General features: G+C 42.6%; 1 protein-coding gene across 1 annotated transcript in view; it reads right to left on the bottom strand.

The window, feature by feature from the left end:
- TTC29 (tetratricopeptide repeat domain 29) overlaps positions 1 to 25,422 on the bottom strand; it is a 143,825-nt gene that overhangs the window by 68,288 nt on the left and 50,115 nt on the right. The window contains exons 7-8 of the mRNA XM_045831564.1: positions 21,238 to 21,450; positions 18,150 to 18,235 (exon numbers count right to left, since the gene is read on the bottom strand). Coding sequence (XP_045687520.1) covers positions 18,150 to 18,235; positions 21,238 to 21,450 — 299 coding nt within the window. The remainder of the gene's footprint in view (positions 1 to 18,149; positions 18,236 to 21,237; positions 21,451 to 25,422) is intronic.

Below are 25,422 nucleotides of genomic sequence, written 5' to 3'. Positions count from 1 at the left end.
GGAGACGTGGCTTCCCTCTGGCAGGACAGCCGCCGTCCATTCATAGCCCCTTTCACGAGGGCGCCTCCTCGTTGATGGCAGGCTTCAATAACACTTCGTCTTGTTTCCCCCTTCTCCAAAATCCACGGAGGCCTTGAAAGACATTTGGAGCATATTCTCGCTACACAATTTGATATCCTTTCCACTGCCAGCCATTATTCCGGTAAACTCGGGAAACCCTAATTTAGATCCACGATGTGATGCCTCCGTATCAGGCCCTGTGAACACGCTTCTTTAAAATAAAACATGTAGGGAGGTCTTCCTCGGAATGCTGGCACACAGAGAAAGCTTCATCTATTACCCTTTCACCGTGAGAAAAGAGACACGAGAACAATTTATGAGTCCTTTCCGTTCTGACAGATGAGACAATGAGTGGAAATGCGACGCCTGCCAAGAGCTCTTACCAAGCAGGTTCTAACAACTAGTAATAAGTGTAAATAATAAATGGCTGGAATCTTAGGGGAAACAGTGGCGATATGAAACGATTTTTGATACCTCTGATGGGGTTCTGCTGCTCCTGGAATTCCCTGCCTTCCCAGCAGAGGTCTGGCCTGACAATAAACAACAGTTTAGTACTTTATCTAATCCCAGCCAGGAGGTGAGTTCAACAGCAAGCTCTTGCAGATGTTCACATCCAATAATCTATCCATAATTGATGAAACAGCAAGGTCAGATGTAATGGCTGTTACTATTCCAGCAACAAATAAATGGTTATTGACAAAACGGGCCCGCGTGGCACAGAGCACTGAGCAGTGACAGGCACGGGACGGACTCCGCAGCCAGCCGTGTGGCAGGAAGGCCACACTGACACCTCAGCAGATGGAGGGAGCTCAGAAAGGCAGGGGAAGGTCGCTGACGCACGGAAACAGGTGCAGACAGGCTGGGGAGGAGAAGGAAATGATGAGCAGGCACTGGGCCGGGCTGGGGACCTGGGTGAGTACAACGTGTGAGCAGGTGAGCAGTTCAGAAACGCCTCTGAGTGCGCGCCCTGTGATCCAGGTGTCTGCTTGCGTTTGTCACCGGCGTGTCTTCACTCACACAGCTGGCTGTCAAACCGTGCGGCCTGGGTGACGCTGACACCAGAGTGGATGCATGGGACGCTTTGGTGCCCAGACCACCCCCCTGAGAGACAAGCATTGACATTCCATTTAACACTGCAAATTCCTTTCTTTCCTCCCACATATGAAAAAAAATCTAGGAGATTCATATACGCAATTTTAAGAACACTTTAAGATAAGCCAAAGATGCCAAATTGTGAAGCTAGAAAATTTCTGCAGACTGGGACTAATCCTGAAATGCATGCAGCTTAAAATCAAATTTACTGCAAGGAAATGTGAGTAAAAGGCAAAGCTTTCTTTAATAATAAAAAGCAAACACTGCATTCTGTTCACCTCGACCTAGGCGAAGACTATAATAAATGCATTAATCGAGTATACTTTTATTGACTGAATAAAATCCAAAATATTTGAACCTAAATAAACAGCTAAAATCTTCTACTTCTGTTCAAGGGCTAAAAAAAAATAATGCTTTCCCACAGTTTACTATGTAATATTAAAAAATGAAGAATGGTAGAATGAAATGGTAGTTATTATTGCTATAGGTAGTCATAAAGAGGCTTAGGACAGAGATGTTTTAAATATTAATATTTCTAAAATCACTTAAATCAATTTAACACTCTTTAGCGGTTTATTTAGAAGTGTGATTTATTCTCTCCTTTGCACCCAACACCTCTGATCAGCTAGGAAATAACATATGAGCTGAAAATAAAAAGGCACAACAAACTGCCACTACCATTCTCATAGTAAGCTTTAGGCTTTACAGCCTAAAGTAGAAAATTACCATTATGTTTGGTGGTTTCAAATTATGTATCAATACTTCTAAATGGAGAATTACAGAGCCCAGGAGGACTGGTGGAGGTTGTTTCTGGAATCACCTGCCAGTCGCTCTGCTTCCGGAGCTCGGCCATGCTCCAGCGGGGGCCCTCCAACGTCCTCTCACTCAGCAATCCCGCCCAGCGCCAGTGCCCAGGACCGGCTCTGTCCCGTCTCCCAGGGTACAGCTCGGCATCTCATCCGTTTGCGTGCACATATTCTGATCTCAGCCTCTGTTAAAGCTATTAGCATGTCTCTGGAGACCAAGCCCCCACCACGTGTCCTGGTCCTGTGAGCTGTGTCGCAGTCTTGTTCTTCTTGACTAAATCTCTGTCTGGGTACTTGGTTGGGTCCCTGCCTATTAAAAGTCTGGAGACCTGAGCCCCACCCCTGTGGCTTGGTGCTTGTCACTTGACAATGGTTGTTACTACCATTTATTGAGCAAAAACTACATGTGGAAGTATGTTATATTTATGGTGTATTGAGTCTTCACAGAACCCTTTAAAACAAATATTAATATTTCCATTGTACAAATGAGAAAAAATGAAGTGCAGACAGGTTGAGTCACTTGCTCTAGAATGCACAGTCCTGGAGCTGGAGTGGCAGAAAAGGATCTGAACTGGGTTTACCGGATTTTGAATCTTGCTTCTTTTGCCCTTCAGCACGGTGATATGCCTGCTGCTGGACCACCCTGGGAATGGCTGTGCTGACCCAGATCCCCACTTACAGTGTGACGCCTGCTCCACAGTTCGCAGAAGCTAATCTCCGCTCATCTGTAGGAGTATCACCTGCAGACCAACACCTCTCAGTGTAGATGCTACCTTTGTATTTGCCTGGTTATAGCTTTGCCTGTTATCAGTTGCTATTTTTCATCATGTGGCCAAAGTCTAACAGTTAATACTAGTTAATACTGAGTATTTATTCTGCCACTCTTCTGCCCACAATGACCCCCTTCCATGAAGGAGGGGGTCATTTATAATGGCCACCCAGGCCTTCCAGGATCCCACCCCTCACCTCTTTGACCTTGGCTGCTGCTGCTCTGCTCCCCTTTGCTTCTCCTCGGTCTCACTGGCCCCAAGCCTCTCAGACACAGGGCTGTCTCAGGGCTTTGGCCCTGACCATGACCTCTGCTTGGAATGCAAGCTTCCCTCGGACACCCACATGGCTGACTCTCTCATCTGCTTTTATTCTTTCCTCAGATGTCAACTCCTCAGCCAGGTCCTCCCATCACCTGTTTAAAATGCCCCCAGCCCACCACTCTCTCTGGCAGCCCTGAGTCACTTCTCTGTTGAATTTTTCTCTTTTTTTCTATAGCACCTCTTATTATTCAACATGCTATTTAATTCACTTTTTTATTATGTTTAATCTTTATTAGTATCTTCCTACAATGGGAGATGATACTCTAAGTGCCTGGAACAGGGCTTGGCAATAGGTGCTCCAAAACAATGTGCTGGATGAATAAATCACAAATTATTCTTAAGACTACACATATGAATTAATTTAGTCTTCCCAGCGCCCCATGAGTAGGCATTCATATTTACCCTTCTCTCTTTTTAAAGGTAAGAAAATGGGCACATGAAGACAAAGCTGCTGGACCGAGGTCATTGAAGTGGTCGGCGGCTGAGAAAGGACAGGCGCCCAGGCCCTCTGATTTCACGGACAGTCCTCACTGGCCTACTCTCCCGCCTCAGTGCCAAGAGGGCGCTACCAGTGCCACCGTAGGCGGGGCTCAAGTCTGCCTCCTTTTGGACCATCTGTCCTATTGTTGACCAATATCGCAACAATGGTGTCCTGCGGAGTTTCATTAAGGAATCTGAACAAAGCTTAATGACCTCTCCAAGACCAAAGAACTCCATGACAAAACCAGAAGCAGAACCCAGGATGTCTGACTCCCAGTTTGGTGAACTTCCCGGTATTTTCAAAACAATTTTGAAGATCATAGTCACTTGCCTGGGTAGTACTTTTCCATTCTCATATAATCTATTAAAATAAACAATTAAAAAGTAATTTTGGCTTTGCAAACTTGTAACAAATATTAATGTTTATTTCTATAATATTTTAAGAGGAAATGTTTATTTTTGTAATATCTATGATATTATAAACATACAAAATGAACATAATAAACAGTCACTCTGCTGTAAGCTAATATAAGCTCATAGGGAAAATGAATATGTTTAATTAAATTTAGGAAAAATGTATAGTTAAATCACTTGCAGTACAATATTTAGGACTAATAAACCATTATCTCTTTACTATTTTATTGGAATTTTTATCAACATGCTGTATTAATAAATAGCATCTTCATTTTACAAAGCGGGATGCTCTGAGATTTGTCTATGATCTGGTAAGTCAGTGGTGGTAACAGGAACAGCATAATCTGTGCACTAACCCAGCAAATCATGCTTTTACTACTCTCTAATATCCACCGGCATTTATTGCGACAGTACAGGGTACCAGATACAGTTTGAAACACTTTCTTCCCTTTAACCTGTTTAATCCTCAGAACTGCCGGTGAGTTAGGTTCTAGTGTGATCCTTGTGCTGTTGGTGAGGAAACGGAGGCACCAGCAAGGTCAAGGAACTCATGCAAGGTCACAGAATGAGAAATGGCAGGACCTGAATTGGGAGTCAGCTGAGGTGACTACAGGGGCTATGGTCTTAGCCACAGCACTGAACCACGATAATGGTTAAGATGATAACAGAGAGAATTGAAATCTAGCGGAAGGCCTTTATCTTCCTTCCACTACTTCATTTTACCCCAAAATTATAAACATTCTGCCCTACCCAATTTTTCAGCTGCAAATCTAACCTAACAGTACTACTTTTGCACGTTCCCTGACATTTACTAAGAGTCGCTAGCAGATAGTAAATTTGCATCGGGAGCAAGGAGAGACCGAGGCATGCAGGAACAACATATCAAACACACCGATTTTGCAAACAAGAATTCTCTTTACACACGCACTAACTCTGGAGCCGTCCCTATTTTATTGTTGGCGAAACATCCAGAGAAAACAAGGCAAATGCAGCTAAGCAGCTGAGTCACAATTAATGAAGAATCCATGGTACCCCATTATCTATGCCAACAGCTGGTGAGAGAGAGACGGGAGATGGAAATGAGAAATGAGAATTCCTGACATTTCTTTCCCTGGGGAAGCCACGCAGGAGTGGGTCACTCCTAACCTGACGCCACTCTCCACTTCTGTTTCCCGTGTCCTCTCCGACCCTTTCCCAAACTCTGTCCTGACTGAACCATCCCAACAGCAGAGAGGTGGTTTTTCTTTCTTGTGCTTCATGTTGTTCAATAATAATTTCCACTGGACAAGAGTAACAAAATGTTATTTATGCCCATCAGGGATTCATTGAGCAGAACAGACGAGAATCTTATTAAAAACTGATATGGGAGATTTGTGTTGAGACGCAATAAATGAGTTTGGAATCATCGTACCAACAACTCCGGTGGTTGCATTAGCCATTTAGCACATGGCTCGAGTCCTGGGTTCTGTGTTTGCTGCTCTGTGACCGTGGGCAGGTTATTTCATCTAAGCCTCAGCCTTCTTCATCTGTGAAATGGGACTAAGAGTAAATGGAGAATACTAATAATGTCTGCCTCTTAGGGTTCTAGTGAGTATTAAATGGGGTAAATCATGTAAATAATAAGGTTGGTACAGATCTGGGGACATAGCATGAAAAGATACATTAGTTGCTATTGTTGTTCATGGTGATGCTACTCTATCAGTTAGGGCTCAGTTGATTTCATGGGACAAAAACCACCAATCTAGTCTAGGCAAGAGGGTAAAGCAGGGACTTGAAGCCACTGGGAACTGCTCTCTCTGTTGCTCATCTCAGTTTCCATGTGTAAGCATTACTTCCTCAGCGGTGGGCTCCACGGCTCCGGAAGCCCCCAGGCTAACCTTCTCACCAAAGAGGACTGGCTCTGATTTGAAAAGACAAAATTATCCGGCAAGCAATCTGATTGGCTTAGCTTGTGCAGGGAACCTGTCCGAGGGATCCACTGGGGTCAGCAGCAGTGGTGGTGAGGATGCCTGCAAGCCCCAGGTTAGAGACAAGACCGTGCCCAGCGGGAAGGTGCCACTGGGGACTGTGCAACATTCTGGGGGGACAGGACAACGGATGTTGTCCTCCAAACAGCTATTAGAATGTGCTGTTTTTCTTTACAGCTGCTTCTCCTCTTGCGGCTTTTTCCCACTTAGCAGTACCATCTTACTTTGGATTACCTGAATAAAAAAGACTTATGATTCATTTTTGTCTCTTTCCTGTCTCTATACTTTCATCTACACAGCCAGAAGAACTGTAAAATCGGGGAATGTCTCTCACACGTGTGAACCACAGCACCACGCCTGAGCTCATTCTTCAACCGAAATAGCTCAGAGGAGCACGGCAGTTGGGCTTCCCTCCTCCAGTCTCTCCCTCCCATTTGTCCTGCACACAACTGCCAGGCTGTCTTCTACAAGTCCCTGCCCTACTGAGGCCCATGACGATACTCTCTGTCTTCCCAGCCTCTCCCCCAGCACCCCCTCTCCCCCAACACACACACTCCACTGTGACTGACTGTACCCGCAGCGATCCCAGGCCTTTACTCAGGCTGCTTCCTCTCCACTGGGAGGACAGCTACCATTTACCTTGAAAGGATCAGCTCAAGTGCTATCACCTCAATCTCCAAGTAAGATGAAGCTTTCCTGTTGCCTTTCTAGCTCTTGGTCCCTGTCTTGAGTACAGCACAAGTGTGTGCCAGATGTCCATTTCCACAACGGACAGTGCAGTCTTGCAGCACAGCAGGTAGGCAACTCCTTGAGCATAAATTGCTCAGACCTGTTATTCAACAGAGTGTACCACACTGAAGTTAAAAAAAAACAACAACAGTCCATCATCAACACGGTTATTGCCATGCTTGCTCATGTGGGCTTTGGCAGGTGTACTCAAGATCCAGAAACCACAGGGCTGTGTTTTTCTCCTGTTTTGTTGTTTTTGCTTTATAATTTATATCATTACCAGGTCATCTTTAAATGCACTTTATGACTTGTTAAGCATTCAATAATGTTCATGCTTTGGATTGAGGTGAGCTGATGCAATGACTAACTCTATTATCGATCCTATGCTGAAGATTTTTACTGTGAATAGTCTGCATAAAACCAACTAAAAGCATTAATAAGATCTTTGTGTTTTACTTTTTCCTTGTTACAAAATCAGTATACCGAAGGTCCTCAAATAATGTTGTTTCATTTGACATCATTTCATTATAACATTGATGAGATGCCATAGAAAATTAACTCAGTTTAAATCAATTAGCCTATGGTAAAATCGGCTTTGTTATATGTTGTTCCTCTTCAAGTCCCAGAACCTATAGACCATTAATGTTGAGTGAGGACTTACTGTATGCAAATTGTAGAAAATTTTGGGTATACAGATCCACCACTCTCCGAAAAATAGATAATTAATGCCATCCATTAGTACAGCTTCCACAGACAACCACAGAAAACAATGTGACGTTTCTGGTGTTTTCATATTTATGTTTGTCTTATATGTATGCATATGCATGTATGTAAACATATGTAAGTATGGTCATAATGTACATTGTTTGTATCTTGAGTTTTTTGCTTAATATTTTGACAATATTTTTATTGTTATAAAATATTACCCACTGTCCTGGCCAGGTGGCTCAGCTAGTTGGAGCATCATCCTGTACACTGAAATGTTTCAGATTCAATTCCTGGTTGGGACAGACACATAGGCTGTGGGCTCGATCCTTGCTAGGGGCACATACGAGAGGCAACCCATCAATGTTTCTCTCTTTCTCTGTCTTTCTCCCTTCCTTTCTCTCTCTCTAAAAGCAATGAGCATATCCTCATGTGAGGATTAAAGACAATTTACTCATTGTGTCATTTTATTGGCTGCATTGTATTACATCATAGAATACTCAGTAACGTTTAATCAAATTGCTATCGTACATTATTTCTGGATTTTTCACCATTATAAATAGTACTCATAACATTGTAGATTACAGTTACAGCTAACTCTGAATGTATATTAATAATTGTGCAAGTAATATTATAGCTAATTATGTGTATACACTCATAATTATTTCCTTCTGACATACTCTGAAATGAGCAATTCCTGAGTCAAAAAATATGCAAAATTGTGAGTCTTCTTAAAATAGGAAACAACTACCATTTATTGAATGCTTACTAAGGGTCAGGCACATTACTATTTTATCTCCTCTAATCTTCACAGCAACGTGATCATCCCCATTTTACAGGTATGGAAAGGGAAGCTTATGGAAGTCAAGTGACTTGCGCAGGTCGAATTCAGTGCCCCGCATCCCTACACTCTGCTGCCAGTGGCTGCTGACGCCAGCCCCTGGAACTACCTGTCCGATGGCTGGGCTCATGACATGCTGGAATTACCATAGAACTGGTGTTGCTGGAAGCAGTGCTCAATCAATGAAGGATGGGAATTGGTGGGCAAATACACCAACTCCCTTGTCCCTTGACTGGGATAACTGACTGGTTTCTACATTGTTTCTCAGAGTGTTCCAGCAGGACTGAGCTCCATTTGCCCCTGGCGGTAACTCGCTGGTGGAACCTCTCCCAAATTAACTACTCAAACTCACAGCCACGTCCCGAAGGCCACCACTGGACAGACCCAAACCAAGACGTCAAGGTTGTGAGTCCAATAGCCCAAAACTGCTCACCTCCCATGGCCCATGGTTCTCCAGACACTCAAAGAATGCCTCGCAAACTTCGCAAAAAAATCTGAAGATGTGTTTTTAAGTGAGAACTGTAAGACATGTTTAGATGGCAATGAAAAATAGTTTGAGATTAAGTTATTCTGTTATTCGTTTATTTTTGAAACTCTCACACATAAAATTAAGTTATTCACACTCTTTAGAGGAAGGTTTACTTTCATCGTTGATCTTAATAAATTTGTCTCCTTCATCCTCCCTCCCCTCTCTCACCCCCTTCCCCCATGGGCCTCTCTCATGTGTCGCCGAAGCGACTCTGTGGAGCGGGGCTGGCGCACCACGGGGTGATCGCGCCCGGAGTCCCACGCGTTGCTGCGCTCCCTCCACCAGCTTCCACGTCTAACCACGCTTCCCGTTGTCCCGTACTATTTGACTTTCTAATTTTTTTGCCTCTAAGTCATGCTTTTATGTAAAAGAATATTAACTTTCTCCCTTGAAATGCTGTCATACACACTTATATAACCAAGCTTTGATTATTCAGGAACTGAACATCGCTTTGTGGATTGCCTGGTTTCTCCACTACCTCCCTTCACTGCCATTTGAGGACAGAAAGGTTCAAGGAAGGACACTCGTGGGCAAAGTGCAGATTTAATCTTAAACAAGTTTAGTTTGTGACTTATTAACTAAATTTGTACATGCTTATTAAGGGAGAAAGTTGAAATTACTGGGTAAAAGAGTGTTTTAAGTGTACAATTCAATGTTAGGAGTATAGCATTAAAGTTATTTTTGAAGTCTATTATACACTATTTTTTTTGAGCACTCATTATACGGAATACGCTCTAATGTCAAGATAGCTCTTAATTGAAGATCAAGTAATTGTCTGTGCTACAAATACATTTGAGAATATTTTGGATACGTTTTAATATGTTGAATTAAAATTTTCCTTCTGAAGTTATCCCTTCCGTGTGGTAGAGGGAAAATATATAATTTGGCTCAGTCTGGAATGATGAAGTACGATCCACACACGATTGCTGTTTCACGTGTCGAGTCCTATAATCATCTCCGGATTTTTGCAGGTGTGACGCCTCTTCTTTCTTCACAGCCTCTGGATCAACGGGTGCCGACAGCTGTGCCGTTGCCTCTAGGTCTGTCACACAATTAGTCTTCTGATGAACTATGCAGGTTGCTTTATTGCTCCAGAGGACATTTTCACAGGCTAGGCCTTGAACTTTACGGAGTGTACATACATTATGTTCCATATGTCACTACTAGTCCGTACGGTGGGCTAGAGCACTTTGTTTTCACAGCGTCGAAGTCCCTCCTCTTCAGGATGAACCAAATAAAAGTAACGATCTTTTTCTTTATTTTCCCTTGAAATGAATACTGAAAACTTTTGCGCTGTTTCTTAAAATGTGAATGACTGGAAGGAAAAATTTCAGCAGCTTTGTAAAGAGCTACTGCAGCAGCACATTTTGTAATGAATAATAAGAACAATAATGAAGTCTTGGTTAAAGTGGTATTCTAGATCCCAAGGGAATCAAAACCAGCTTTCCCATTCTAAAAAAAAATCAATGCATTTTATTACTAGAATATCGGTGTTTATGTTAATGTAGGCCATGGACTTTCTTTCCTGACAGAAAACATCACTTTATTTCCATGGAAATCTATATCTGATAAGTTTTTGCCTCACAGATTACGATTTTAAAAAGTACAGATTTTCATTTTTTCTTGAGTCTTTTTCTTTTTTTGCAATTGTTTGTCATTTAAATGACAAATACTATAATTTAGATGACACATACCATTATGAAGTCATTGTTTAAAAAGAAGAAAACACACATGCTATTTTTCTAAGCTGTAACATTGAAAAGAAAGAGAACAATCAGGAAAATGAAATAGAAGAAAAAGCTTTAAAGAGAGCCAAACTCCCCAGTAATGAGGAAGTTTTTAAAAATTCGATTTACTAAGATTCTGGCCTGCAAACAGTCTTTGCTCAGCAAATTTATATGTAGTTATTCCTGGAAGTAATCTGTTCTATTGTCTTAAAAGGTCATGGCTTTAAATACAAAGACAATAGAAAAATTATTAGTAAAATGTTTTACATTTTCATAATCTCCAAATTAATAAAACATATTTTTTGAACAATGTAAAAGTTTATTTTCCAAGTAAGGCTAACTGTTCAAAAGGGTATTAGGTAATATCAGATATGGAGTCCACACTTACGCCGTGCCTTAAATGATTGCTTTATAATTTTGAGGCACATAATTTTATGCAGTTTGGAAATAAATCCATTTTTTAAAGATTTTTATTTATTTATTTTTAGAGAGGGAAGGGAGGGAGAAAGAGAGAGAGAGAGAAACATCAATGTGCGGTTGCTGGGGACCGTGGCCTGCAACCCAGGCATGTGCCCCTGCGATGCCTGGTTGGCAGCCCACGCTCAATCCACTGAGCTATGCCAGTCAGGGCTAAATCCATTTTTTAAATTAGAAAATGGAACTATTTTCTTCTTATATCGGTGTGTTTTCTAACCCTACCCCCTTTCTTTTGCTGGTCAGATCATGGATATGTCGGACACTTCTCTACTACGCAAATGCTTGGAATGAAAAGGAAGGGAGTGCTCTTTGTGACTGGGGGAGGGCGTGGGGGGGGGGGCGTGTAAGGCTGAACAGGGAGAGGGTGGTGAGGCAGCAGTTGGGGGAAATGGGGTCTGGAGCAGCCGCTCCTGTTTGATTCTCCCGGAGACGGTCTAAGAAGGGTCACAGGACAAAGGGATGTGGCAGACGAAAACTCGGTGGAAAGCAGAAAATGACTGCTGACCCCCTGTGCTTACACCTGAACTGCCTCACACCAGTGGAGCTGTAAGCCCTCTTCGGTGCTTCCGAGGCTGGTGATGAACCAACCACACAGCCCCAGGAGGCATGCTGGCTGCACACCGGACTGTCTCCGTGTTTTGTGTAGTGGTGACCCGCGGGCTTCTGGGAGGAGGAGGCCACCACTCCTGTGCACCAGCATCTGAGCCCCTCTCAGACACTAGGGCCATTCAGCAAGGGTCAACAGAAGGGTCAACTTTAGGGAATGATTTCTAATTGGCAAGTAAAGACAACTTCTATTTCATGAGTGGTGAATAGCTCTGATCTTTAAATAAACAAATAACTCAAGTCCTTTCTTTGCATAAATCCTATTTTTTAACACAGAGAAAAGTTATTAATAAGTTAATAATAACAAGCTTTCCACAAAACTTTGGCTTGTCACATTTCCATTATAAAAATGTGTGCCAATACAAAGGTAAATGTAAGCACTATATAATTTACATATGATAAATTTAGTAAATTACAGTTAAGAAAAACATCAGTATAAAGCAGGCACTTTGAAACATAATAAATATTATTTACTAGAGTATCATTGTCATCATTATTCAGTACTAATTATACCATAGCCTGTAGTAATAACATTATCTTACATGTGAAAACTGTTTATAGTTTAGAGTGTAAACATGCATTTTTTTTTCACTTGATCTTCACAAAGGTGCAGGGACGCCGCCATTGACATTCTTACTTTGCAGACAAATTTGACACGAGACTCCAACGAGTTAAGTCGCTGGTTGCATCATGGCCTTAGTGGTAGATGAAAGTCTTCACTCAAAAAGTGACCAAAAGGAAAACTTGTTTTATGAATGTTACCATGGAACCCGCCAAGGCATCTGCATGTCAGCGAGGTTATCCCCTGAAGTCGAGTCCGCCGCTGTCAAGAATGGAGGGAGTTTTAAGGCAGGAGGCAGTGAACCAGCTCAAGAGAGGAGCTACAAGGCAACACCTGCGAGGAGCATCCACCCCCACATTCCAGGTGAGCTAAGCATCACAGATCAAATAAAGCCTTTGTCATTAGAAATGCCCTCATACACAATGGTTTCATCTTTGTATCTATTGGTTTGAAAGACTGGATGAGATTTAATTACATTTGCTCAGTGAGACTCTAAAAATACATCATTTTACAAATATGATCCATATACTTATGAACAGCCCATAACTATCAGAATTAGAATTAGTGTAACTATTTTTTCTGATATTTATTATAATTTCTCTATGGGATGCTGCTGATGAGGCCAGGGATTCAGGGTATAGCCTTGTATGTACGCTAACACCAATGTTACGAGGGTTCTGAGCTATTATAAAGATACTGACGTGTACACAAATATAGAGAGGGCTACTGTTTTGTACACAGAATAATTAAGTCATAGTACCTGTCATGAATCTTGTGCTCTAAAAACAAAATGAGATCGATAAGATGAATCTTTGCTTTCATAGTATAATTTTTGGCAGGCTATGTTATTGCTAAATAATAGGAAAGAAATGATTCGTTCACTGTACTAAAGCTTGAGTCAAGGTGGCATCCCTAAAATTTTTAAGTGGAATAAGTATTAGAGAGGAAAAATATTCGTGCATAAAAATAAAGTGCTGATGGACTCCCTTCCTTTTTCTTAAAATGACTACTTGGTTGCAATGGTTGATTGTGGCAGCTGGTCCAACTTTGCACCAGGCCGTAATGAATGTGATTTTCCATAAGATACAATGGTGGGCAAAAATAGATTCACAGTTGCAAGACACAGAGTTGATTTTTGTATTATTATTTATTAATTATTATAGTATTTGTTGTTATTACTATTAACCACCTAATAGTGGCCCACCCCTGGATTTTTCTCTCTGAAACCTTAGGACTTCATAAGACACATTTACCTTCCAAAATTCAGAATTTATGCTACTTGGGGCATTTACAGGTCTAAATTGATGATGGCCGAAGGGAGTTACTATTTTCTCAGCCCCTGACACACGCAAGAAACAGTCCTCTCTTTAAATGTCAGGGACTTGGTGACCTCCTGCGCGGGTTTATGAGCACAGCTATCACTGCTCTTCCCCAAATGCCTTTTCCTCCTGCGTACCGACATTTCCGCCCCATCACTCCTGCATTTGTTTAAGGGTAGCTCCGCCCTGTCCTTCAGCGGAGAACGTTTGGGTCGGCAAGGAACGGACGCCCACAGTGTGTTTGTGCACGCGCCAACATGCTCTGCTCTTACATGCATTCATCACTTACTAATGACATAAAGTCTTTGAGATATATTAGGAAAATCTCAAAATCTCTTCTGCTTCTGATCGTCAAAACTTTAAATTGGGGATAGCTACTCGTGACAAGTTTCTTTAAGCCAAGTTTCTTAGAAAAAACAACCATGTAAAAATCTTTAAGCAGATGAACAACACTGTTGAAAGGGAGACTATTTTTGTCAGAGGTGGAGGTTGAATCTAGAAGTGAGACTGAGAATTTGAAAATAGTTCTAAATTCAAAACTGAAATTACAAGTGAGGAAATAAAAACATCATATGGAGTTGCTGAGAATTCAAGCTAGATGGAATAAGAAAATGGAAGGGAAATGCCGAATATAACCGGACGCCGTCTCCCGTTGGCTCCGAGGTGACCAACCTGATTCCCGAGCACCCCGCCCTGTCTCACAGCCGCACTGTGGAGGGGCACCATCCGTGCTTTACAACAGGCGGGGGCAGTGCTGATAATGCTGCTCAGGGTGGGACAGTAGGATTACAGAGGATTTTTAAAAACTTATTTTCTATGTTGAATTTTTACTTTGTGATTAGCTATCTAATCAATCAAATAATCGATCCTATTTATGAACTGATCATGTGATTTTTTTAAAATATCATATTCCCTGAATTCGGAGTGCTCTGTCCTGCTGTGGGTTTATAAGAGGCATCTCATAAACGAGAAGCAGCACTGGCAGGAGGAGAGAGACTGCAGACAGAAAGACACGCTGTTGCTTGCAGAGAGATGATCGATCACTCATGTAACAGCAGCAGCCCACCAGGGCCCAAATGAAAAGTGAAAGGGAGTTCAAATGCAAGTCTGCAGAATGTCCTTTTATCTCTGAAAGGAAGCGGGGGAAAAACGGCCGAAGGAAGATGCTGGAGAGAATGAAAAGACAGGGCCTTCCACCTGAAACCGAAGCAAGCTGTCAGGTGTGTGGGAATCTATTCCAGTCCAACTGCAGACACAGGCTGCTCTCTGCCATCGGCCTGAGCTGGATGACCTCCACGTCCAGAGTCAGGCACAGACGCTCAGCATCTGTTCCCCACCCCAGCCCCAACCCAGCCCCGACTCCCGGTCCTTGGCGACTCCTTCTTGACTTTGCCCTTGGCATCCTATGTCCAAACCTGACATCAAAACTTCTTTGGCCCTGCAGCTCTGCCCATGGGTTGGACCCAAATCTTATGCTTCCTGCAAGTCCTCAGTCTGGATGTGCTGTGTTCCCACAAGGCTACAACATTCTGCCACAAGCAAGACCTGGGTTCTGAAGACAGCCCCCGACTCCTCCCGACTTCAAAGACTGCTCCTGCACAGCAAGTACAGCGGCGAGCCCCAGGCCTGGGGTGAGGCCTGCCTGGCTTCCCAAGGCCTCCGCCCTGGCTGGGGAATTCAAGGACAAGAATTAATTACCTCTGACTCCAACCCAAGTACTCGCCTGGGGGAGGGGGTTAAGTTCTTACTGAAAATATCTGCGCGGAGCTCTCTGATTCCAGCCCCACACCTGAGATGCGAGGCAGAAGGAGTTTTCACGTTTTGGTCTTTCAGACATGCCCAGTTTCCCTGGCCTATTGTACTTGACCACCCGGGGCCCATCTGGACACCTCTGTCTCCCCCGCTCCCATAGTCAGTCTATTACCAAGTCCTGCAGAACTACCGAGTCTACTTGTCTCCACCTTCACTACTACTACTAACGTCCAGAGACTTAGGTCGGGGCAAAAACAGTAAAGGCTCATAAAATTCAAAGGTCCATTACATACCAGGCAGGCACTCTCAAAACTTTACAGAAATTATCTTCTCTGACCACCCTCTGTATTAGTTTCCTAGGACTGATGGGACAAATTGCATTCATCATTAGACTACCCTCCACCGCTAGTGTTATGTTGCAAAATTAGAGGACAGGTCAGTGGGTGGCATGAGCCTGTCATACAGAAGGTGCTCAATAAACAGTTGTGCATAAATTAATGAGATCATGTCACTAGCCTCGTCAAAAGTGATCAAAAGTTCCACATTGCTTAAAAAAATCACCTTCAGCCCTGGCTGGTATGATTAAGTGGATTGAGTGCCGGCCTGCAAACCAAAGGGTTGCCCACTTGACCCCCAGTCAGGGCCCACGCCTGGGTCGTGGGCCAGGTCCCCAGCATGGGGTGCGGGAGAGACAACCACACATGGATGTTTCTCTCGCACTCTTTCTCCCTCCCTTCCCCTCTCTCTAAAAATAAATAAATTCTTTAAAAGTATCACCTTCATACACCTCAACAAGGCATTCAATACCCTCTAACCCACCATAAGATTAAAAAAGAACCTTAGAATGAAACCGCCTCTTAAAGCTGGGGTCCCCAACCTTCAGGCTCCAGGCTGGCACCAGATGGGGCCTGTTAGGAACCAGGCTGCACAGCAAGAGGTGAGCTTGAATGTGATGCACTTGAATCATCTCCAAACTATCCCCTGCCCACCCCCGTACCCACATCCATGGAAAAATTGTCTTCCCTGAAACCAGTCCCTAGTGCCAAAAAGGTTGTGGACCGCTGTAAAGAATGTTGAGATGTCATATAAGAAGAGACTGATACATTTGGCCATCAAATTTCTAAAAGTTCAGCATGAACAAATTTCATAGTTAAAAAAAAAACGGCTTGCATAAACATTCACAATACATATTACCCACACGGCTAATTCCTTAAAGACGTAAACAGCTCCTGAAGAAGCAGGCACCTTCATTTGTTGTTTGTAGGAATGTAAACTGGTGCAGCTACTTTGAAGGGAAGTTTACAAATAAAAATACAAATTCATCTCCTCTTAGCATTTCTACCTCTAAGACCTTATTCTATAGATTCTCTCTCACCTTGGCACAAAGCGATTCACTGCTACCCCCTTTGCAATAAAAATGTATTGGAAATAACCTAAGTGCCCACCAAGAGAAGATGGTAAATTCATTATGGGACAACTGTACACGGGGTATCATGAGGCCCTTTAAAAATGAGGCGTGTCTATACGCATTAGTGTGGAAGAGGTTAGTTCATTTTGTAAACAACAGAAAGGACATACACATATGTGCACTTACAGTCTATGTCTACATATGAATATTTTTGGAAGGATAACCCAGAAACTTGTAACTGTATTTGCCTTTGAGGAAGCAACTGTGACACTGATACAGGGGTAGAAGGAAGATGTATTTTTCACTGTAAACTCCTGTGCTGTTTGTATTTATTTAGACATGTGCTTGCATTGCCCATGAGAGAGAGAGAGAACACACCACTTTTCACTTGATCTCATACCGTACTTGTCTTTCACCAGACAATTCGCTGCTTCCCAAACACACTGAGTATATTCATGCTGAGCGGGTGTGTGTGTGTGAGAGAGAGAGTGTCTAGGCTCCATCAGCCTCGCCACTTGCACTTTCCACCTGTGGAAGTGTTGCTCCTCTGAAGTTCTGCTGCGTAGACCTCCTGGTCTTCAGTGTTGGAACCAACCACACCTCCTGGTCTTCAGTGTTGGAGCCAACCACTCTTACCTCTGCACTCGGAGAACTCCTGGTCGCTGAACTACAGACATGCTTGCAAGTTGTCACCCTCGTTCAGTTAGCCCCTACTGGGCAGTGTGCATCTTGTTGGCCTCTGTGTTCCCCGGAGGACCAGGAACTTGGCATTACGGAACGCATACCATTAACCAAAAACCATGAAGCAGAAGAGTCATCTAGGAAAACCCGTTTTCTATAATGACCCAATTTTAAGGGAGTTGGAGAAAAACATCTAGCTCAAACATAGAAATCCTACTTCTCATGAATATCTAAAATAGCAAATAAGCGATCCGCAAAGTTGAAAATAAAGCAAATACTGCATATCAAATAGAATTATTACAAGACAGAGATGTATGTGAAGTGAAGTAGGAAGCTATGCTTTAAATATATTCGAGGTCAAGAGAAAAATGAAAGAAAAATAATTTCATTTATAATATAGAAAAGATGGCTCTGACATTTTATTGATTGATTTTTTTAGCCAAACACACCAAATCTGGAGATAAAACATACAACACCGATTTTCGTCAGGGCGTCCCTCACCCCCTCGCACGAGGTCCATGGCCATGTAATTCACTCTATTGCTTCATAGTCACCCCCTTTTCTGAGCAAATTTTCCTAAATCATATATACATTTATAGTAACTTTTTTTTCACTACTTACTTTTTGCTGTCATTAAACCCATTTCCTCTAGTCCTTGGTGACATGGGAGTGTAGAGGGTGACATGACTCTCTCTATTTAACTTCCATGTATCCTAAAGAACTCCGTGGTAACTGACTATGGACTACCTTCTATAAACAAAAAAAACAATTTCTTGTGCCTCTACAATATTGCTATTGTGCATCAGGTCCACTTCTGTTGGACTTATAACAACATACAGCAAAATAAGATATACTGAAATAAAAAGGTAAAGCAGCAACAATTGAAAGTTTACTGCAACTTACTGTCAATGCTGTTTCGTACTCTCCAGCAGCCAAGTGTGCCAAGCCCAAGTAATAGGAAGCTTCGCCTTCCATCTTTTTGTCATTTCCTAGTGTGAGAATGCAGAAAAATTACCACGGCTTTAAGGAAATTGATTTATTCTAACAAACAGGATATTTGCTTTTTTGAGACAGTAGAAAGTTACTGTAACAAAGTGTACACATTTATCAACAATCCCTGAAATCTAACTGTATACTGTTTTAAAAAAAAGTCCGATGTTAACACAATCGACATGGATCACAGATGTTAAAGTGCATTAGCAATATAATTATGAGGCATTACCCTCCCACACACAGGCCAGCGCCATCACCCTGAGATCCGTGCATACTGTCCGTGCTGGTCCACCATGTGAAGACCTACGGTGGCCGCAGAGCTGCTACCACGCACCTCAAGTAACTGGTGAAGAGAACCAACATTACGTGGTGCACAGGCACACACACACGACATTGGCATTCAGCTAAGTCTCTGACAGGGCAGCTAATTAGCAAATTAAGGAATTACACTTTTTGATTAGGTCCAATTTAAAAGCTACTGGTTAACACTTGGATGAGAATGACCGACAGCATTTCACTTGTTGGTACAATACAAAATTCCATGCACGTTTTGAAATCCAAACTCATTTTTCTTTGCTTAATGACTAGTAGTGCTTTTCATCACCTCTCACAAGGAATTTTAGCCTTTCTAATCTCTGTGTAATGTGTTTTATCCCAGGAATTATCAACTTCTTTCCACAAGCAGAATGTGAAACATGTAACATGCGGTCCAATAAGATGTATATCGTATGTTCTCATAAACATATAATTAGTTCACATTTACTGTGCAAAATATAACATAAATCTAATATGCTTACAAAAACCATTAACGACTTTTATACATAAAAAGAACAGTATCCGTTTTCTGCTTTTGGAAGTCTTTGGCTTTCAATGTTAGGTAGCTCCTAGGTAATGCAAGTGCTGACAGATGCACCCTCATCTTTGAGCGTTAGACAGAAAGTACCAGTGCGTGTCTGAACTCTGCATGGCAACCTCCGTGGATTTCAGCAGGGGCCAGCAATCCTCGGTGCTGCCTTCCCTCTCACCGCTCAGTGATCGGTATGCGTGAAGCATGGCTCACGTGGAAGCAGGGTGGCAAATGCCAGCGACGGCACTTTTTCTTCTTCTCTAGCAATTTACACCAATTGCAGAGAAGTATACCCTTAAGATTTCACTTCAGCACGGTTGATAGACCAGCGATCCAGTCTAGGGAACTTTAACTCTTAAAATTCCACGGGGCACTAACTCTTTCTCCGATAAAGGTCCATGAGTGCTGGGGTTGGGGTGAGACTAGGGAAGAGGAAGATGGGGTGAAGGAGGAGACAAAGATGGGAAGTTGCCCTTGAAAGATGAAACTCACTGTGTGTGATTTATGCTTGCTGTGTTAAGCACCGACAACAGCATGTGCTGATGAGTTATCATCATTTGCATCTAATGATGTGCTGTGTAAAGGGTGTCCCAGCGAAGAGGAGAAAGAAAATCTACCCTTGTCTATAGAAAAATTTTGAAGCTGCTAATTTAGATAGTTGGGTCACATCAAATATTAGCTTTAAAATGGAATTTAAGCATGAGAACTTTTCCCGCTCACCAATTTGAGGCAAAGTTAAGGTAAAGTGGATGCAATAAAATAACGGGAAAAAATGTCAGCACTATTAAAAATGAGAGACTCATATGGAACGAAAAGGTAAAATACTATCAATATATTGTGTAGTTTGAGTGGGCTGAATTAATATTGGCTTTGCTATCTAAATCAACAATGATTTATCTTAAAGAAAATACCATGTTTTTATTTTCAAGACTCTAGGAACCATCCTTTCTTTGTGAACTACCTTACAAAATAGCAAATGTGGACCTAAAGTAAAATACCTTCTCCTAATTGATATACTACATTGAAATTGCACATAACTTTCTAGGTGACTAAAGTCAGATGCTGAAATCGACCTGAGAGCCAACTATTGGTACCAGTGCTTCCTCCTTGGGGAAGGTACTAGATCACCACCCATTCAAAGGCAGTTCATGCAAGGAGATACATCTTTCAGTGGGGGTGGTTTCCTAAGGGTATTCTAACTAATGCTATTAAAAGACACAACAGAGAGAATGTGTTGTTTACTTTTACTCTTTAGAAAAATTAAAATTAAAATTAAAATCAGTCTTGCTTACTCCAGCTAAGCCATCTGTCACTCCAATAGATCAGATATAGCCAGAAGCCAATCAACTTCAGGTCAAGAGCATAACTCCTATCCTTTGCCTTCATGAAAAGGCTACTCTAATAATAAATCACTATGTGGTAATAAAATGTCCTTGCATTTCACAAAGTAAAAACCTAATGAGTAGAGGCCCCACACTCTTTTCATTTTCTCTATATGCAAATGGTATAGAATATCAAGGACCGGCTCTCACAAAAGTGTTTTTACTGCTCTCAATGTTCATGTGAATCCCCTGGGGGTCTTGCCAACCTGTGATTCTGATGCAGTAGGTCCTGGGTGGGGCCCGAGGTGCTGCTTTTCTTACGAGCTCCCTGGCGATGCTGAAGCTGCCTGTCCAAAGTCCACGCTTTGATGGGCAAGAGTCTAAAACGTATTAGAGTTCTATTTCCCTGTTACTCCCGACTAAATATTTACCATATCTTCCCTATTACCTGACAGCAGGGAATTTACAAACAACTAAAGGTCTCTCAGATTGAAAGAATAATAAGACCTTACACGCGCGTGCATGCACACACACCCCCTTAACTTTTGCAAACGATCTTACTTTCTCATTATGGGTTCATTGTTTTATAACAGGGCTCCAGAAGGTTGTAATTTTGGAGATAAAGCTTTCAAGAACCTAATGGATTTCTTGTTGTCAGCACCGAGGCACCTCTGTTTTACAGTGAAATTTGAAAAGTATATTGATGGCATTTGTCTTTGCATTTCGCAGGAAATAATCACCCAAACACTGACAATTTTTATGTCACTCTTGGGAGAAGCAGCGTCTGCCCATTAAAGGAAGCGATGTGAGAGTGTTCTTTTCCACTTACCTTCTTTGGCTATTTCAGAAGCTTTTATTAGAATTCTGATGGCCTGCTTGTAATCTTTATTTTCCAGCATTCTGTCTGAGAGTAATCTGTAAGTCCTCAGGAGACTCTCGCAGGCCAACAAGTTGAGAAAGTGGCCTGTCTCATCCTTCCATATCCGCCCTTGCGTCAATTGATGGAATGCTTCATAATGCTCGGCAGCTTCCAGGAGCTGACCTGGAGAATGGAAGCCATTCATAAACATAAACCACAGGCCAGAACACGTTTTCAAAAATTTTGTGTGCATCTTATGTTTTCCTATTAAGGGGTGGGGAGGGGGCCTAACATAGAGGCAAGGATTTCTAAGCCTGAGGAAGGCTTCAGCTGGAGAAGCAGCTGCTCCCATTTGGACCTCAAGTTTAGCATCGATTTTGGATGGACACCTGCTGGAAGGATGTCCTTTGGCTAGTAGAAATCGACTAGGATGACAGATGTTTAGAAAAGAGTGTGAACGTTCAGCAATAATGGTTAATGACAAGAGATATGAGCTAACATTCATTAACCATTACATACGCAAAGCACTGTTTTTTGTGCTTTATATGCATTTCTCATTAAACAGTCCCATGGAATAGGTTCATGAGCCCATTTTACAGAAGAGAAAGCGAGGGTAAGAATTTTGCCCAAGGCGGCATGCCTAGTGGGCGAGTACGGCAGGAAGTCTGGTCCCGGAGGAGCCCAGGCCTCCGCCCCTGCCCTGCACCGCTTCCCCGGCGACTGCAGGCTTCACCCTCAAGGAGGATCTGGGCATCTTCAGAAGGGATGCGTCTGCTGTTACAAATTCAAATTCAAATATTGTGGGTCTTGAAACTGCTTCTCAAAGTTTGACTGAACTTTCCAAGCAGGCACGTGTATACAGTATTCTGTTTAGTTTTGAATAAGTAAAATGTAACTTAACTGCCTTCCTGGACTATATTTTATAATATAGTCTAAATAGATCTTCTTCAATCCAAAACTCTAAATCAGCTTTGAGTCATTTCACTCCTTGAAGTGGGAGCATGCCCTTTTCTGGGAGAGGAGTTTTCAGGTCTGTGCTGTGGATTGTGTTTTACTTGTGAATTGCCTCGTGAAAGGCCCACAATATCCTGCACTCGGTGCGGGAGCTTCCTCGCTGGAACCAGCTGGGAAAGCACTCGCACTGGGCGTTCAGGCAGTCGTGGTTGCAGGGAGTGTGGGCTCCAGACTGCCAGCTGGACCTCCTATCTCAGCTTCACTGTCCTTTTCTGCTGTTTAGCCTCAAGCTAATTACTCCCCTCCCTGTGCCTGAGATGCAGAATTCTTCTGCAAAATGGGATTACAGTATAGCTATTCAAGGTGCAATTATGAGAAATTAATACCTGATACAGAGCAGGTGCTCAATAAACACAGCTACTGTTATCAGTTGACAGTGATAAACAGTTTTTAAAAATACAACAGGTTGATTGAAATATAGGCACTAACTTGTTTTTTTTATAAGTACAACTTACTCTTCCTGCAAAAAATGCAGTTGAGTCCTTATAACAGTATGATCATTATTGATTAAATTAACCCTATTTAGATCATATCAGGCTCAATGCACTTCTTCAGATAGGATTCACCAGATATCACAGGTTGGACATTACAGGATAGTGTAGCCACTGCCAACCTACTGCATATAGTTTCCCCTTATTTTTGCACTGAATTTGTTATCAACATTGCCAATATTAAACCATGAAAGAACGCACACATAACAAATAGTATTCACACAGACACACAAAAGAGATGATCATGAGCAAATAATCTGCGCTGAAATCCAGGCATGGCGTGGCCTGTCTGGGCGCCTGCCTTGCCATGCAGAAAGGGGGCACATCAGCAGAGATATAAATACAATAAAAGACTACAATGCCATACAAGTGACATTATTTAGACTATTTCATTCCATGGGATGGTGCTCATGATAAGGGAAAATATTGCAAAACATCAGAAAACATTTACAAAACATTATCAGTATTATTTGGGTGATGAATTTCTTTTCTGCTTTTATTTTCTCTCTCTCATCATCGGCATCTTCTAACATTTCTAATCATCATAATACATTCCTTTGTAATAAGAGCCATACAATAGAAGCTATTTTTAAAGTAATGCCCAATCCCTTTCCATTTTTGAGACAAACACTCCAGGTTGAAGTTCGCTGCTCTAATCTATCTTTGCATTTAACGGACCATTTTTCTTTACCTCCCACAAAAGCAGGCGCAGCTTGTCATCTCTCTCACCAGAAACACCTTTCTCCAAATACCCACGACCCTCATTTTTTTAAAGAACTCGAATGGGGCACTGACATATATGTGTGTTATGTTTCCTCTGTTAACTATATTTCTGCCTGTAAAGTAGAGCCCTGCATCCTTGGAAAGATGGATACAAGAGTTCTTTTTTTTCCATCCGGGATCCATCTATTCATAAAGTCCAGACACCCATTTCTCTTTGGACATGTGAATTGGAAAGGGTGGGTACAGGGAACTGTGAGTAAACCAGATAGTTCCGGAAAAAAACTGGGCATGCAAGGAAACCAGGAAGGCCCTAGCGACACCGATGGTCACACACAGTCACTGGTTGGGCGCGGGGTGGGGGGGGGGGAGGGCCCAAGGTTGGGCTGTAAAATAACAGAGTCACTGAGAATTCCAGGAGGCAGGCCAGGAGATGAAGCGCCGGGTAACCCCACTAACTACACCGACGTGCAAATGAGGCATAATGAAGTAGATTAAATATGAGAGCTGACAGTCATGTTCAAGGCTTGATTTACTTGGGGGCCAAAATGGGAGGTAGGGGGAGGCAAGGGGAATGTAGAATGTTGGGAAAGGGAAGGTGGAGGAAATAGGAAGAGGGGTGGAGGTAGGGAAGAGGGAAGGAAAGGTGGGGACTGTGCCCTTGTATTCCGTATAAACAGACTTCCCTTTGTCACTGATGCCATTAGGCATCCTGGACAGGCTGTCCAATCAGGAGCGAAATAAGGGAGGCACTTGGTAGGTACACTGGTGTTGCTTGGTTACTATGGAAGTTGGCCTTGGAATGACTGAGAATAGTTGTTTTTTGCTGAGCTTGATGTTTTTTGGCTAGAGCTTTGGAAGTACTAGTGCTTAGCTCATGATTAACCGCCAAGGTTCTGATCTCAGAAGAGTCTGCCTGAGTTCTCCGACAGGGAAGGATCCTGGTCCAAGATGCGCAGGTAAAAGAGAACAGGGAACTATTCTTCCCTGAGGGCCTGCTGGGTGCAAGCCAAAAGGGAAGGCTTTCCTCTCCCCCCACCATACACTATCTTATTCAGCCTTCAAAAGGCTGGTGAAGGAAATATTGCTTTTGCACTAAAGAGAAAGCTTGAGGCTCACGAAGGTTAAATGATTCAAATACATAAAAGGCGACGTGTAGGATGTAAACCCAGGATCACGGAAAACACACACAGCTTCATTTCCTCTCATCAAGTCCTGGTCAACAAACCGAGTCAGGAATCTCCGGTAAAGTAAGTTCTGTTCTCTGGACATAAATTTCTCAAGTTAAAAGTAATGCTTAAATCATGCAGTTTCTAGTCTCTTCTGTTGTATAACTCTGTGACTCTACTCCGGCGACCACAGATAACCTCTAACAAAAAAACACAGGCATTAGCGCCTGATGTGCTGCTGATGGGTCCCTCTGAAGGAGCCGGGTGTACAGCTGGCCGTGTGGCCCTGCTTCCCCGGAGCCATGCAGTGACACCTGTGGGGCACCTGGAGACCCTCGGGTGCCCCCGACTGAGTCACCTGTGGCCATACCTGGCTATTCATGGCTTCGCTCCCCCTCCCTGTGTCACTTTGCTGCAGACGTGGTCCCTGGGGACGCTGATCAGCACTGGTTTTACAGCGAGGTGCCCACCCAGAGGAAGTCGAGTTTTCCAGATGGAGGGATTCAGTTCTAAAATCATTTGGAGGCAAATAGGTCCGTAAATAAGCCAGCAGGGATTTGATCCAAATGACCATAAGTGTACAAACGACTTAACTAAAACTGCTAAAGGCTGGTCAGAATTGGAAAGTGCATATTATAAAATAATATAATATTCAATTTAAACTATTAAAATATATGTCTATACTATAAAGGGAGCAGAGCAATTTAAATATGCAACTATTTCCCTTTAAGCATGATTAACAATGATAGGATTTCCATCCA

This window comes from Phyllostomus hastatus, unplaced genomic scaffold (genome assembly GCF_019186645.2).
Source record: "Phyllostomus hastatus isolate PE091 unplaced genomic scaffold, TTU_PhHast_1.1 phas_contig_159, whole genome shotgun sequence".
NCBI lineage: Eukaryota > Metazoa > Chordata > Mammalia > Chiroptera > Phyllostomidae > Phyllostomus > Phyllostomus hastatus.
Note: the sequence above shows the minus strand (reverse complement) of the source record. Positions and strands in the feature narration are given on the sequence as shown.